This window comes from Pararge aegeria, chromosome 13 (assembly GCF_905163445.1).
Source record: "Pararge aegeria chromosome 13, ilParAegt1.1, whole genome shotgun sequence".
Classification (NCBI taxonomy): Eukaryota; Metazoa; Arthropoda; class Insecta; order Lepidoptera; family Nymphalidae; genus Pararge; species Pararge aegeria.
Window position 1 is genome coordinate 5,486,127 of NC_053192.1, and position 16,194 is coordinate 5,502,320.

The 16,194-nt window shown below is 34.2% G+C and overlaps 2 protein-coding genes across 4 annotated transcripts; both read left to right on the forward strand.

The window, feature by feature from the left end:
* Positions 1 to 2,880: 2,880 nt before the first annotated feature.
* LOC120628910 (high mobility group protein D-like) lies at positions 2,881 to 4,354 on the forward strand. 2 transcript variants are annotated; one of them, XM_039897576.1, is made up of 3 exons: positions 2,881 to 3,030; positions 3,130 to 3,270; positions 3,434 to 4,354. In XM_039897576.1, the coding sequence occupies exons 1-3, from the start codon at positions 2,881 to 2,883 to the stop codon at positions 3,503 to 3,505; spliced, it is 363 nt and encodes a 120-aa protein (XP_039753510.1). In that variant the 3' UTR covers positions 3,506 to 4,354. The 2 variants fall into 2 exon arrangements, with proteins under 2 accessions (XP_039753510.1, XP_039753511.1); XM_039897577.1 differs by having other exon boundaries at positions 3,437 to 4,346.
* An 864-nt stretch (positions 4,355 to 5,218) lies between these two features.
* Positions 5,219 to 15,021, forward strand: LOC120628995 (target of rapamycin complex subunit lst8). 2 transcript variants are annotated; one of them, XM_039897705.1, is made up of 8 exons: positions 5,219 to 5,369; positions 5,454 to 5,530; positions 6,960 to 7,112; positions 7,902 to 7,963; positions 9,417 to 9,570; positions 11,068 to 11,258; positions 12,876 to 13,018; positions 13,925 to 15,021. In XM_039897705.1, the coding sequence occupies exons 2-8, from the start codon at positions 5,513 to 5,515 to the stop codon at positions 14,038 to 14,040; spliced, it is 837 nt and encodes a 278-aa protein (XP_039753639.1). In that variant the 5' UTR covers positions 5,219 to 5,369; positions 5,454 to 5,512; the 3' UTR covers positions 14,041 to 15,021. The 2 variants fall into 2 exon arrangements, with proteins under 2 accessions (XP_039753639.1, XP_039753638.1); XM_039897704.1 differs by having other exon boundaries at positions 5,219 to 5,530.
* Positions 15,022 to 16,194: the final 1,173 nt, after the last annotated feature.

Genomic DNA, 16,194 nt, shown 5'->3' on the forward strand with positions numbered 1-16,194 from the left:
GAAATTTTATGTTAAAAATGTTACGTAATTTTAACCTTTTTTAACCTACCATGCTTAGCTAAAAGCTGTCATTGTAAAGCTTTCAAGCATAATTGTCTCGTTACCTTAAAAAATGAGAACAACCGAATAAAATCTAAAGTATACAGAAGTATATACTATGACAAAAGTAACAACCCTAAATGATTGCAATTGCATTAACACGTGTACGTGTGTGCGTTTTAAAGAGTTTGTTCATTATTATTTTGATATCATCCACAATCTTTTTGCTGTTGCCATATTAATCTCAATAAGTTCATAGTTTATGTAAAACCTAAGCTTATAGAAAAATCCTATAAAATATTAAGGATTGAGTAAGGATTATATGTATGATAAAAAAGCTTGGATGTGAATTGCTCTAACTTAAGGCTCTTAGACCAGGGCGCGTGTGGAACCCTCCTAACTTTAGTTTTAAGTTAATGAATGCAGTTATCACCATCACTAACATTAGTTTTAACATGTTAAACGTATGAACGCTTCATAAGTGCATGTTATAAAGTCTGCAGGAATTAAAAAAAATTGAATTTGAATTTGTAATCGGTAACCCCAAATGGGGTAACAAATCTGATGTTATGGTTGACATTACATTATTTTTATGACAACTGTATACAAAAAGTTGGGGACCCAGTGTTTTATTATTATACAAATATACCGTACTATACATAGCTCAACCAGCCATTATTATTATTCGTCACCGCTTAACAATTTAGGCCCACGGATTCAACCAGACTCTGGGTCAGATAGGTTGACGTAGAGCCAGTGGTTCTAGGGCAGTATAATATCTCATTGTTTATAAACATACTCAAATATATACTTAACTTTAATAAAACATATCTTAGAGCTACGTGCGTACTTTTATTTCAAACAGTAATTTTAATATTACGTACGAATAAATTTCGATCTAAATTTGACCCTTTGGCTCATTTTATTTTAACCAAACAAATAAATTCGTTTTGTATTTTAGTCGAAAGTAATTTCAATGTCAAATAACGCTCTGTTCGAATCCACTACCCCGTTAAGGATCGATGCACTTTAGCCGCTAGGCTTGCACGGGTCTTTGACATCTAGGTGTGACGTGACGACAAACAAAAGTCAAAAACTATGCCCGCTATAGACGCACCTGAACTGAAATGTATTGTTCATGATGTCACTTTCCTACCACAGCAACCCAATTCATTATTAATTAAATTACTTTTTTATTTATTGTCAACATTAAAATGTTATCTAAGTATAACCGCAACCTGCTTTATCAGCTAACAGTAAGTATAACCTAAAACTCCAATTATGCTCTATCCTAAACAATATCATCTAACTCATTACGAGTTTATAAGTCATGGTACCTATGACTGATGTTATCTAAGAAGTAGGCAGGTAGGTACCTACCTAACGTCAGTAGATACCTAATATCTGTAAAGTCTGCGTCTAGTCAAAATCTGGATTCGTTGTCCTAACACCGTGGCATCTTCTAAACATTTATTTTGTGGTTCAATGAAGATCTAGAATGTATTTTATTGCTAACATCTTAAGTACTACACCCTTATTTATCAAGAAATAAAAACTATTTCCCAAGCTCCTCAAAATATCAAATCGTAAACAAACGCGCTCACAAACGTTGTTTTATTGGCGTCCCTTTCTCACTTCGTTTGCCGCGCTTTTTACATTTTCGAAGTAAACGTTGGCGGCATTTGAAATCTGGCGCGATTTATTTTGTGAGTCTCTCATAAGGGAAACCTAAAAGAGGCTTAAACCACGTTTTGAGATACTTCTTTAAATTAATATATGAAAAGTTGTTATGAAAAATATTGATTTGTTCATAAAGTATCATACTATGATGTTATTTTGTAGGATACAATGTTCTTTTCCTAATATTTCAATAAATAAATTTATTAAGCACAATGTACGGGGCAAAAATGCTCATTCAAACGTAAACCGTATCATAAACAGATAAGGTTGCTTATCTAATACAGATTAAAAACTACACTTTACGGATATACGTAGTACAAGATGCTTCCGTGAAATGGTGTAGTTGGTAGAATTGTGCTCGTCAGCCAATCACAGGCGACATAGATGTCGCTGTAGTAGCGACGCGAGCCGACCCCAAGCTAGCTTGCTCTGGGAACATTACTTCGAGCTCCATACATTTTCTTCTGGTTCTCTACGTCTGCAGTTTGGTTGTGTACCAGTTCAAAAATCATTTCAAAATTTTTGCCATCAGGTAAGTCTAATCAATATTCTAATATAACTAAAGTGTTTTAATAAGCTTAATTGTGATTATTAGTATGTGATTCGTGATAATATGTTTCAATCCACGTTGGAATTTTGAGTCAAACATGGCTATACGCTTCGTCTTACTTTTCATAGTACGCGTGGGTATGGGAAAGGACGCCCTATTTTAAATAATTAATTTCTCTACTCTTTTCCATTGGACGACTGAAACAGTTCTTCTACGACTTATTGTTAAATACTTTTAGATTGATTTGGTAATTATGTCATCTAAAGATAATGCGTATTTTCAACACAATATGAGAAAACAAAATGGCTCGTTCGATTGAAGCATAGGCCAGTGAACTCGTATGGGGCGATAACTAATTTCATCGATTATTATAATAAAACTAAGTTGAATTAGTGTCTTTTAGCGCATTAAAGGTTAATTATTTGTCCTGATTCATTATTTTCCTAAAATAAAGCGATAAAAACGTTTCCCGCCAAAACGCTTCTCGTGGGAAAGCTTATGGTAGCGTGGTCGCATGTTAGCTCGAAATATAATCTCCGTTGAGCTTCCTAACCTGTTGCCACGCTTTTATTAACTTAAACCATTTATTTTGTTGCAGGAAAAAAGTTAAAATGACGGACAAGCCGAAACGTCCTATGTCAGCTTACATGATTTGGCTAAACAGTGCAAGAGAACAGATCAAGTCTGAGCATCCCGGTCTCAAAGTCACCGAAATAGCCAAAAAGGGAGGTGAAATATGGAGGTCAATGAAAGACAAGAGTGTAAGTTTTATATTTATCATGATTAATATTAAACGTTTTCTCTTTCCGCTCTTTGTCCAATTTCTTTACGGGTTCATTGTTTGTGTTTTATTTATACAGGTGTGGGAAGAAAAAGCGGCAAAAGCAAAGGAGCAGTACACTAAAGACCTAGAATCATATAATGCCAATGGAGGAGGTGGTGAAGGTGGTGGCAAGAAGCCACAAAAGCGAGGAAAGAAGGGCAAGAAAGCACCTGCACCCGTGAGTATATCTCTTGTTCACCCTTTATATACAACTTAAATTTAATTTCCATTAATGGAATGAAACTTATCTTGCGCTAAGTGATACATCACTTATACCTTATCAGCCATAGATATCACTTAAGTGTAATAAACAGGTAATATGATCATCCACTTTGTTCCAGAAGGCCAAAAAGAAGAAGGAGGAGTCAGACGATGAGGATGGCGCAGAAGAGGAGGAGGAGGAAAGCGAATGATCTCCTAAACATAGGCATTTCTGTTCATATTGAATAAATTTACTGGATTTAATTTATTAACAAAGTAAAATCGGACTGACTTTCCAAAGTCTGTAATTGCATATGTTCTTAATTTTTATACGAGTATTACAGATTATTAATTCAAAGAAAATGTTTAATTAACAATTTGTATTTATGAGGATTTTGGTCGATATGATGAAATTGTTGATTATTTGACAGGTGTTATTTACTACTTATGTCTTTTGTCGTAGTATTTTATAGTGTTTAGGTTTAAGTGTGCAGAGTTTGGAAAGTTTCACCGCAGGCTAGGGTCTTTAGGGTTACCGAGCCTAAAAAAAAATAATGTTTAAGTGTTAGCATGTATACACTGGGGAATTGTACAGTTAGCCCTCCCTCGTTAAGTTCGCTGTGACTCTGGATGCTCACCTTTAAAATGTACCTTGAATGGTTTTATCAAAACTATGTCTACTACAATCCTTTTGCCGTAAAGCTGTGCTTTAAATTTGGTATGCCATAAGTATAATTTACGTCATAGATTTATTTTGCCCCACAAAGACAATAGTTTTGGTCAGACTATATCAACATGTAAAATTAGAGACAATTCCATTTGGATGTGACGGCTTATTGTTAATTAAACCTACCTCTCTCTCATTGTAAATTTCAATGCTTATAATGGTACTGTTAGGAAATTGATGTATGTTGTATTTTTAGTTATAGGTAGGTTTCAATGTGATTAGTCTCTGAAATTTTACATTTGTGTTATTTTATAAATGAGTTTTAGCATTCCTCATGTCAATACGGATTTTACATGTTCAATAAAGTAATTTCATATAAGATTCTATTTTTCAATTTGTCTTTTCATTCTTCTTTACCTTTCTATTGACTTAAAACTTAAAACACGACAAACAGCCCTCGTGTTCATGATAGCTAGTACCGATTTATTCGAAAATTATCTATTTAGGATGGTACGTAGTTATGTAAGTACTACTAATCATTGGTAAGGTATCCTTTGTTTACCTAATTGAGGTAGATATATAATTCCTGTAATCCTAATTGAAGACTTGCTATGGTCAGTTTCGGGCGGTTTTCATGACCAATCTGTACCCACGCCATTTTGTTTACGTTAAGATGATCGATACATGTACTTTTAACGTTTGATAAAGCTTCGAGTTCTAGCCTTTTTAAAATGATCGACTTATGTGCCATAGCTATTGAGAGTAATGTCCCTTCAGATTACTTACTGTGCCGTAACTTAGAGCATCGAAACACTGTCAGACGTTCTCCTCATTTTCATCGACGGAAGCTCTGTAGATTCAGATCACAGGATGCTATAGTACGTAATAGTAAGTATTGATGCTACTTATTTGTATTAAAATAAATAAAAGTAGGTATCAAAATTATTGTCTTAAGTCCTACTTGCTAAAATTAAGATAGGTGTATAATGTTGGCACTTTTTTATCGGTTACTTTATACTCTTTTTTGGCAGGTCGGCTGTAGCAAATGGAGTTAGAGGTTAAATACAATTTATTTTTGTCACAAATGTTTGTTTAAAAATAGATGTTAAAGTAAATAGAACCCAGATCTAAAATGATACTTAATAACAAAAAAAATATAAAACTTACATTGACAAAAAGTATCTTTTTGTTATTCTTAGGTTCTTAGAGTATCAACTATCATCCTCAGTGACACTAACATTTTATCTGGGGCATGGGTCTGTGATTGGCTAGTGAATGTGAAGATATCAACAAAGTCTCTGATGAAAAATTTACGAAACGGCGAAGTTTATTTTATAAAATAAAATAGCTATTAATACGCTGACTGACGCTATAAATTTACGAGACACTCGCTACGGGACTCTTTAAACGTAATTTCTTAATTAAAAAGCGAATTAATAAAATGGCTGGTGATGGAGCCGACAGTAGTGGGTCACAAGTTGCGTTGGTTACAGGAGGATATGACCATACTATAAAGTTATGGCAGGCACACAGTGGCGTTTGCTTAAGGACGATGCAGCACCCAGATTCGGTAACCTAAATATATTTAAATATTTTTAATAGTAAGTTCTGTTACCTGAAATTTTGTCAGTCTCTTTCTTTTATGGGACGCAATTAGCGTTGACACGACCGTATCGAAACTGGGAGCTACAACTGAGTTTGCTGGAACTGGTACAGGGTGCAAGTATTCCCTAAATTCAAATTTAAATTCAAATTTAAATTCAAATTTAAATTCAAATTCATTTATTTCAAGGCCTACTTTATAAGCACTTTTGAGACGTCAAGTATGTATGTTTGTAGTGACTCTACCACCAGTTCGGAAAGCAGATTCTACCGAGAAGAGCCGGCAAGAAACTCAGTAGTTGCTCTTTTCCAACATCAACATTTACAACCATTTTACTATCTTGCGGGAGATGAGAGCTCGCTGCCTCCAATCTACCTTGTCATTGAGAAATTCATCAAAAGTATAATAACCTTGCTGTACTAGATGCGTTTTTACACATTTTTTAAATGTATGCATTGGTAGGTCAAGTATTTTCTTAGGAATCATGTTGTAAAAGCGTATACTCAACCCCACAAAGGAGTTCTGCACCTTTTCGCAGACAATATGCAGATATTACTAATTTATGTTCATTTCTGGTAAGTCGATTGCCTATCACAGAGTATAAGAATTACATTAACATAGAGACCCTGGACTCAGGAACTACTCGTTGTTACCAACTAAGATCACATGGTTTAGACAATGCAATTGATTCATAGCAAAGTACAAGTTGATATCCAACAATCAATAGAAGCTTTTGAAATAAGATTTCCAACATTTTATGGAGACTAACAAGTCAGGCAGAGGAGATCTTTACCAAAAGACAGACTAAAGCCAGACACAATTATTCATTGTTATTTGTGTCTATTTTAGTTTTCAATCATTGATTTAAAAAATAATTGAAATTTCATATTTGAAATTATATATTCATATCATTATATATATATTTCTTGTGTGCGTGTGTATGCCACTTAACTCCTCCTAGACGGCTGGACTGATTTGTTGGATGGTTTAGATTCACAAATCAGCCCGACAGATGGCACTGGGGTCAGCTAGTATTCAAATACAAATATTTGAAAATTTGTAATAATAATAAATAATTTTTTATTTATGTATAATAATATTTATGTATAACAAAAAAAGGTGGGAAGATGACCTGCCAAAAGGATGGTGCAGAATAGCCAGAGACAGAGCACACTGGAGTATTCTAGAGGAGGCCTATGTCCAAGGACAGCCTGACTAAGCGAGCTGGTGTTACAATTTTTTTTAGGAATAAATATAACTAAATTAAATAATAAATTTAGTAACTAGTAGTGTATAAGCAAAAATGTATTTAGTCAGAGAATAAAGGCTATTTTTATTTTTATTTTATTTTATAATAATATAATTTTTTAATAACTTTTTTTTATCTTATTTACAGCAAGTAAACGATTTAGAAATAAATCCAAACAGCCAAATGGTTGCAGCGTGTGGGTACCAACACATCAGGATGTACGACCTTGCAAGTGCTAATCCAGATCCTGTTATGAACTTTGAGGGTGTCATTAAAAATGTGTCCAGAGTTGGATTCCAGGTAAACAGTTGCCAACAAAATTATTTTTAAATAAAAAAAAAAACCCACTTAAAAATACACCCAGGAACTAAAAAGTTACATTATTGTTGATTTTTTAATAACAGCTTAACCAATTTCGATAAAATTTAATTGGGACCACCTGGAAAGTATGCCATTTAAAACAAAAAAAGAATTTTTAAAATTTTTTCAGGCATCATCGAGCATCAGGTAACATATATAAAAAAAAAAAAAAGATTCCAACGAATTGAAAATCTCCTCCTTTTGAAGTCGGTTAAAAAAGGGAATTGATGGAAACAAACTTTAACATTATATGTATATGCAATAGAGTAGTATGTATTGTTTCCTGAGTTTGTTTCATAGACATGGAGATGGAATGATCATTACATAAGACTAGTTGTTGATGTATATGATATTCTCTGACCCTTAAGGGTCAGGGTCAGGGACAATACAAAAAACAGGACAATCTCTGAAAAATAAAAACAAAACTATTAACGTAGGAAAATTGTTGGGATAAAAAGTAGCCTATGTGCTAATCCATACTAAAATCTATCTCTGCTAAATTTCATCGAGATCTGTTTGAGTGTGAGTAACAAACATCCATCCAATTTTTTTATAATATTAGTAATGATTGATCATTCATCTGATAATGGCAGGTCTCACCTCAAAGAGTATGTATGATACTTTTTACGTTCACTATATAATAGTAAAATACGTAAATAGCCTATTTTGCATGTATATGCTCTGATTTGCATATCTACAAGTAATATAATCTAGACTTAAAAATTTTAGGAAAATGGTCAATGGATGTACACAGGCGGAGAAGATTGCACTGCAAGAATATGGGACTTAAGGTTAGTATTTATTAATTGAATAGCAGTTAACCAAGATTTTGTTCACAGGATTTCCATACACATTTTCCCTTGGTAACATATTTAGTTTAATACATTTCTTGCGAAGTCCTCTTCTTGCATAAATAAACACTGACACACACTCAAATTTGATCAAAATTGATTCAGTCTTTCTCACATTAAAAAAGGCTAGAAAACCCTATACTGAACTGTAATTCCTACAGACCTACCAAAAACAGAACAGAATTTTCAAATGCGGATTTTTGGAATGCTTTGTTTAAATAATCATTTATGTAAATTTAAAAAGATGTTCTTTAGTTATGGAAAGACACCTTAATTTTCTCAATATGTATGAATTATTATAGGTACATTTCTTATACCTAAATCAGCCCTTATGTTTTGAATATAGGGATTAACTTAGGGTGCTAGTAGAATTAATATTCATAGATACGCAATGTAGGCAAATGTCAAAATCAAATACTGGCAGTTTATTGAACCTATACTTCGGTTATAATGAGGGGCTATTTTTTTCCTTTAATAAATTATTTTATATATTTTAATATTAGATTTATAGTTGAAGCTGTGCTGTTGTTAGTTGTTGCTCTGCGAAGTTTTGCAGTATACTTAGTATTAACGCATAATAACTTCTGTTCAGACAAGGCCAAGCAATCGTTCCCGGCCTAGCCCATGCCCATTCTCGTTATACAATTAGATCATAAAGGAAGCAGTAGTTTAAAAAAAAAAAAACTTTTCCACTACAATCGTTTTTTGCTGTTGCTATCCTCTCAGGCCTCATAAACTGCATGTTATGCAGTTTTCATTATTATATAGAAAGCACTAAAAGTAGCCTTAAAAACAGCCCTTTACATATGTGGGAAAATGATGACAATACTTTTAGACCCTCCACTTTAGTAGTTAAGTAAAATAGCATCAATTGAGTCACAAAATAAAAAGGACCAGATTCACCTTATAGTGATATTATATTTGCAGATGAATGGACCAAATAATAGTTGATTGCAATTATGCGAAAATTTATAGCATATTTTCCTATGTATTTTATATGTATGAATAAGTAGCACGGCTAGCAAAGTAACAATAGATATGATTTTCGGACGGCAAATGTTATACAGATGACCTACCTGAAAAACATTAAGTTTAGCTCATTGAATTTTGAATTTTTTGAATTTTTAAGTCTTCTTTATTGGCCATCTTCTTTATTCTTTAATTAGTTATAAAATTGTTAATCAATGTTGTTTTTAGCTTATATGAATCTAAAGGTATAGAACATAGAATTAAAGTATTTAATGTATATATTTCTGTGCATTGTAAATTATTATAAATTATTGATAATCTTGAAGTAATTTTAACTTATTTATTTTGGTTATTTTCACTAGAAAGGTGTTTTGTTATTTTCTATGAAATAAAAAGAAAAGTACTTTATTTATATTATCTGTAGAGCAGGTCGGCCGTTCCAGTGCCAGCAGATATTCCAAGTGCCTGCGCCTGTAAATGCTGTAGTCCTCCACCCAGACCAGTCGCAGATCATGGTTGGGGGTCAGAGCGGCATCATACACATTTGGGATCTGAAGACCGACCACAATGAACAATTGGTACGCAATAAACAGAACATTTCGTATTTATGCATGTTGCCCAGATTTACATTACTTTAGCGTTTAGCCTTTACATTACTTCAGATTACTTTAGCAGGGCTAAAATTATATCCCCCGATTATATCCCCTGAATATCCCCTGAATATCCCTTGTCAGGGGATATAATTAATGTGTCCACCTGCAGGGCTAGCATATGCAGGAGACAAAAGTTATATCCCCCGATAATATCCCCTGATATAATTAATGTGTTTTAAGTAAGAAGCTTATCCCCGTTTATTATTACACATATATTATTATTATTTCCACTTGTGCTCTGAGAGTTGATAAAGCTGTGGGAGAAGATACATTATCCTTTCCCGGGGAGACAATTGTCTCCCACCCATGCTAGCCCGCATGTGGCTTGAGGGGGACAATGGGGGTAAACTTTTCCTTTGTCAGGTGAATACATAAATATTTTCCCTTGTCAAGGGATATAATTTTTGCTTCCTGCCTAATGTCATCAACCCATTACCAGCCCACTATAAGGCAACGGTCTCCTCTTAGAATGCAGAGGTCCACCACGCTGGCCAAGTGCGGTTTGGTAGAATTAACACGCCTTTGAGAACATTATGAACATGCAGATTTCCTCACAATATGTTCCTTTACTGTTAAATCGGCTTCTAGTTTGAATTGCTTCAATTAAAAAAATAAAGAAACTTACATACATTTAGTGCTTATTTTATCCGTCGATATTCTATAAGCTCTATTATATCCCTTTATTCTTCGAGGAGGAGGGTGCCCAGGGTTTAGTTTTCAGTTTACGAATAAGAGTTTTATTCATTAGGCTATCATATCAAAACCATGTACATATTATATATGTACGTGCCTTTATGAAAAAACAAAAAAGGATGTTTGTTACTCTAACGCAAAAATACTGCCATAAATACAACGCAATTTGACTGTAATTTAGATTGCAGAAATATTCTTCTCTAGAAAAACACAGGCTACTGTAATCCCAGAAAAAAATACGTATGTGTCTTGATGAATAACCAAAAAAGGATGTTTGTTACTCTAACGCAAAAATACTGCCATAAATACAACGCAATTTGACTGGAATTTAGATTGCAGATATATTAAACCCTGGATTAACACATAGGCTAAGTGTTATCCCGGAAAAATATATGCATGGGTTATTATGAAAAACCAAAAAAGGGCGTTTGTTACTCTTTAACGCAAACACACCTACAAAAATACTACGAAGTTTTACTGAAATTTAGAAAGCAGATAGATTATTAGATTAAAAATGTGTTTTTGTAATGGAATAGCGAGATCTTATGGAACAGGTTTTAAACTTAACAGATTTTCTCCGCCTTATCTGCTATTGTTTTATGTGAACAAATCAATTTTTATTACTACTCTTATCCCGGAAAGATTTATGAATGTTTATGAAAAACCAAAAAAACGGATCTGATTTTGACAGGTGTCGGTTTAGGAAGACGTTAAAGATGATTGAATCAGATTCCAGAAGCGGAGAGCAGTATCCAGGATATCGCGATCGACCCCGAGGGCAAGATGATGGCGGCGGTCAACAACAAAGGAAACTGCTACGTGTGGTCGCTGGGCGGTTCCCCACCACGCCCCGTGCCTCGCAAACACTTGCGGGCGCACGACAAGTATGCGCTGCGCTGCAAGTTCAGCTACGACTCCACGTGAGTGAGACTCTGGCACCGGCGTAGGCACGGTATATCTTACTCACATCCTGGGGTAGCTGGAAGAGATCTCTTATAGAGATGAGCCTTCCTTTGGTACACTTCATGTATCGTATGTTCGCAATCACAATTCATCTATATATATATAAAAGAGAAAGTGTGTGGGTATGTTCCGTATAGGCTCCGAAACGGCTGGACCGATTTCAATGAAACTTTCAAAGATTGACCTGGCGGGTAATCCTGTAAAGTTTGGTGACGATCGGAGTACTCCCATTTTTTTAACTGTCAAACTGTCAAATATAATTTTTATTTACTATGATGATATTCTATTGTTGGGTGTACATGGGTGTAGATAATGATCTTCACCCGCTCGAGAAGAGAATAGAAGAGAATAAATGATTTAATATATTGTGAGACTTAAATTAAAAATTTAATGATGTAAGTTTATTGTTTAAATAAAATAAAGCAAAATCTAGCCCGGCGAAGCGGGCTGGGTACGCTTGTGGTATATCCCTACTAATATTATAAATGTGAATGTAAGTTTGTTTGTTACGATTTCACTCAAAAACTACTTAACCGATCCTAATGAAACTTTGTACACATATTCTTGGAAGTGTTAGGTTAATATAGGAAGTAATATAGGTTACTTTTTAGCCCGACATTAAGCTTGGTTCCTTTGGGAGAGGGGATGAGTGTTTGAAGATTTTACACCATAACTCCGACAAATTATAACCCATTTAAATAATTATTTTTCTACTATAGAGTGTGTGTTTAATTAAATATAATATGTGTTTAATTTTGCCCAAACTGTGGTTGGAGATAGAGGACAGAACTCCTCAGCGGACAGCAGCAAACTTCTCATTTAAGGTTATATATATATTATATAATATTGCGATATTGAATACTATATTTTTTTTAGATCTACAACTAAATTGAATGCCACATCAAAAGCAAAATCAAACGCAGACGAAGTCGCGGGCAACAGCTAGTAAATAATAAATAAACACGGTTAAAATGAAATGAAAATACACGTTATTGTACACGAAATATAACACACAGGTACAATGGGCGGCATTATCGCTAAAAAGCGATCTCACGGTTCTAAAGGCGTGACCTTGAATCATAGTCTCGGGTCAGATTGGCAAACCGAAGAGGCTAACCCACAATACAGAATCCTCATTCAGCCATTATTGCATACAGTGAATTGTGTCCGAAAACAGAAAAGACGTCCCGAGCATGTCTCACTTCACACCCGCGGAATGTTGCTAGCTTATACTATTTTCCTTATTTTTTGGTAAACGTTTGGAACATTAGTGGTATATTAATTACCGTCAACTGATAAATGAATATAATCTATATAACATTGTTATGGAATTATTATTGAATAAATAAATAAAGAACCTTTAAACTTCAATACCAAATATGCCAAATTCTCCTGCCGATGTAGGGATGCGATACGACAAAATGCGGCACGGGCAAAAACGGCACGGCACAAAGACGACCGTTTCTAAGCGAATGAACTTTACCACCAGAAATAAAAAACCCTGGTACAGTCCTCTCAGAGACCGGGACTTAGAGCCGTTGTCGAAAACTGTAGGAATGTGCTATTCGTGGCAGGATGTTGGTGACGACCTCTGGTGACTGCTCGGCGCGTGTTTGGCGCACCAGTGACTGGACGTTGATGCGCGAGCTCCGCCATGAGAACCAGCGCTGGGTGTGGGACGCGGCCTTCACACTGGACTCCCGGTACCTCTTCACAGGTACCAATATCATATTGTACTAGATAGGTTTGTTAGAACGTGACATAACATATGCTATGCGCTGTCTTGTATAGGATGATAATTTTGGCATGTGCATGCCCGCCAAGTTTCGTATTTTTTTCGGCAAAATTTAATACAGATAATGTCGTACTTTATTAATGGGTCTACGCATCTAGAACAACCAACTATCGAAAGTCGGTTTTGAAATAAAACACATAAAACATTCAAATTTATCTAACTGTATTAATATGTATGTTTATATTAAAGTTATTTTGAATTATTTAACACGCAATTATTTGTTAAAAGAACGCATTATTTATTACATAGATGACAAATTATTTTAGTTTAAAAATAATTAGAAATCATTACACATGATGAATATTGCCCGTTGCAAATTCATAGATAGGAATCATTTAATAAAAGAAAAATGAAATATCAAATATTTTGTATCATAAATAATATTTTGACCATTCATATTATAACAACAAATGTCGTCATTACTAAATATTGGATAGAAGCAGGCGTTACGCGGTATTCCAGAATATATATTTATGCTTAATTTGCTATACTTCTCGAAAAGCAAAAAGGTTCAAATCTATGTGTAAATTATAATTTCTTCAATATTTATTTTCCACACCAAACAGATTTTCCGCTATGTACTCTCCACGCACGTTTCGCTCTGACACCGAAACATCCTCCGGAGAATAATGGTTAAAACAATTATTCATTGTAAAGTCAACATCTCAAGATCTGTTTCATGTGTAGTATAAAGATTGAAGACATTATAAATTATAAGATGCAGATTCCCTTGCTTTTCGCGGAGTATAGCAAATTAAGCTTAATTTTCATAATCTTAATTCCAAGTTTCTTTTATGCTTCTAATATCAAATAATTATGTTCTACCAGGGTCATCAGATAGCTACGCTCGACTGTGGGATCTGGAGAAAGGGACCCTGGAGCGACAGTACTGCGGGCACCAGAAACCCATCACCGCTCTCGCATTTAGGGACCAGGCTGCCTAAACTCAGTGTTGTATATAAATTATGTTGTACATACCATGATTTACTTGCGCAGATGATATTTACTTTGTTAGCAGAAAAATATATGCGTGAAATTCATCTGCTGCAGATACTGTACGTCTGTCTGCGTCTGAGACGTAACGGTAAACACATTATTATAATCGCTCCTAAGCGATGAAGCCACCCTTTGTTTTCCACCGTGTTTCTCTCTATTTTCATAACTGTGTTGTTGTGTACAAATAAAGAATTAAAATAAAAAAATATTAATGGCTACAGCTCTACACATCACAGTTCTAAAATGCGTTCAACCATATTTTTTCTTGTCGCTATATTATTTGTAATTTATAGATAAGTTATATTTTTGCGTAAAATATGTGTAATGAGCTTTTCACACACAGTTCTATTACTAAATCTTTGCGGTAGGCTTTTCACAAGATTTGCAGGATCGCAATCGAGGAGTCGTATCCGAGCATCAAAATACTGGAAATACTGAGTAAAATGCATGTAATTCTTGCTTTAAAATGGTTTCTACGCAACATCGTACCGGAACGCTAAATCGCTTCGCGGTACGTCTTTGTCGGTAGGGTGGCAACAAGCCACGACAGATGCCTCCCACCAGTCCAGCAGACCAGAAAAAAAAAATCAAATTATAAATTCACATATTTCCCCAACCGGGGATCGAACCCGAGACCTCTCGCTTAAATCCACAGCGCTCACCGCTGCGCCAGGGAAAGTCGTAAAAAAAGTTTACATTGAATTAATTGTAACGTGTGAAAGTCGGATGGATGATTTACTTTTTGAACCCTATTAATTAAATATTGATTGAAATAAGTACTGCCATGTTCTAGTTAAAATTAAGCGATAGTCCGTAAGTTTATGTAAATACCTCCTAGTTTAAAATTGGTGCATTTACTTTGTAAATATGTAAACAGAAATACATGTAAATAATTGTTTGATACAAAATATATGCTAATTACTTAGTATATTAAATATTTGTTTTATTAATTTTATATTAAGATTGATCTAGTAGTTAAAAGGTTCGACTCTGGATCACGGGTTCCAAAATGCCTATAAATTAACGAAACAGCATTTCTCACACTGTGGAAAAAACAAGAATTTCGATGTACTTTTTACATCTCATAAATTATGAAACTCACTAAACTAGCATCTCTAGATGTTTTGCCTTGAGTGATGACTGTTTTTTGCAGTAGGTATGTAGGTAGGTAGGTAACTTTTGGTACCAGATTTCACCGTAATAGAAAAAAAAATTGAGAGCGGGAACGGCGTCTATAAATAATCAATAATAAATAAGTATATAGGTACTAATAATCTAAATCTTAATGACAACATTATTTATTGTAGAAGTAATTACACATTTTGTACAGTGCAATTTTTAAAATTCACTGGAATATGCTCTTTACCGTTGGAAAGTCCTCATCCCGATGTACTTGGCGGGATATTTATATTTATCACTTCATTATTTTTATTTTCCATACAATTCGAAAAATATATAAATATAAAATATATTTAAATATCTGGAGGTGTGCTGTCAAAACTTTAATCGCTCATTTTTTGTAAACTAAAAACAATATAAATATCGTACAAAAATGGCGGGGATTCCAATAACCTACCTTTTTTTAGGGTACGATGCGTTTAGCAGGGCTAGCGCGTAAATGACAATGTTCTTTTTAATTCACACAAACACCTCGCGTAAGAATGTGGCTGTCTGTTGAGTAAATCCTTGGCAAAGATTTAAGTACTTAGTACAACATGTCATCATGATTGGTTATTAGGACATTGGGTGTTTTAATGTTGGCAATAAGCTAACAGTTGCAAAATCTTTTATAGAGGATTTAAAGTATGGGAGTATATAAAATAACGTAAGAAACATAGAAGTGACATCAGTGCACTTGTATGAATTATTGATTTAATATAATCTAGGACCTTATTATTTTTCCCCCTTTTCACCGTGAAGACCCCCCATTTGACCTTAAACGTACGCTCTTCTGATCATATGGTTGTCACCGCGTGCAGTCTTCTCGATGGGCCTTGAATATTAGAATTTTGACATCGCCGCAATAGATATAATAAAAAAAAACAACGAAGTAAGCAGATACAATTTATTCTTGAGATATTATAATATAAATAATCTATTTC

What these genes read in the sequence shown, in the direction of transcription:
- LOC120628995 (XM_039897704.1), top strand. Translation starts at nt 5,402, where the DNA reads ATGGCTGGTGATGGAGCCGACAGTAGTGGGTCACAAGTTGCGTTGGTT. An exon ending in CGATGCAGCACCCAGATTCG is followed by an intron (nt 5,531 to 6,959) that starts GTAACCTAAATA and finishes TCTTATTTACAG; the next exon opens with CAAGTAAACGATTTAGAAAT. An exon ending in CTCCCGGTACCTCTTCACAG is followed by an intron (nt 13,019 to 13,924) that starts GTACCAATATCA and finishes ATGTTCTACCAG; the next exon opens with GGTCATCAGATAGCTACGCT.
- LOC120628910 (XM_039897576.1), top strand. Translation starts at nt 2,881, where the DNA reads ATGACGGACAAGCCGAAACGTCCTATGTCAGCTTACATGATTTGGCTA. An exon ending in GGTCAATGAAAGACAAGAGT is followed by an intron (nt 3,031 to 3,129) that starts GTAAGTTTTATA and finishes TTATTTATACAG; the next exon opens with GTGTGGGAAGAAAAAGCGGC. An exon ending in GCAAGAAAGCACCTGCACCC is followed by an intron (nt 3,271 to 3,433) that starts GTGAGTATATCT and finishes ACTTTGTTCCAG; the next exon opens with AAGGCCAAAAAGAAGAAGGA.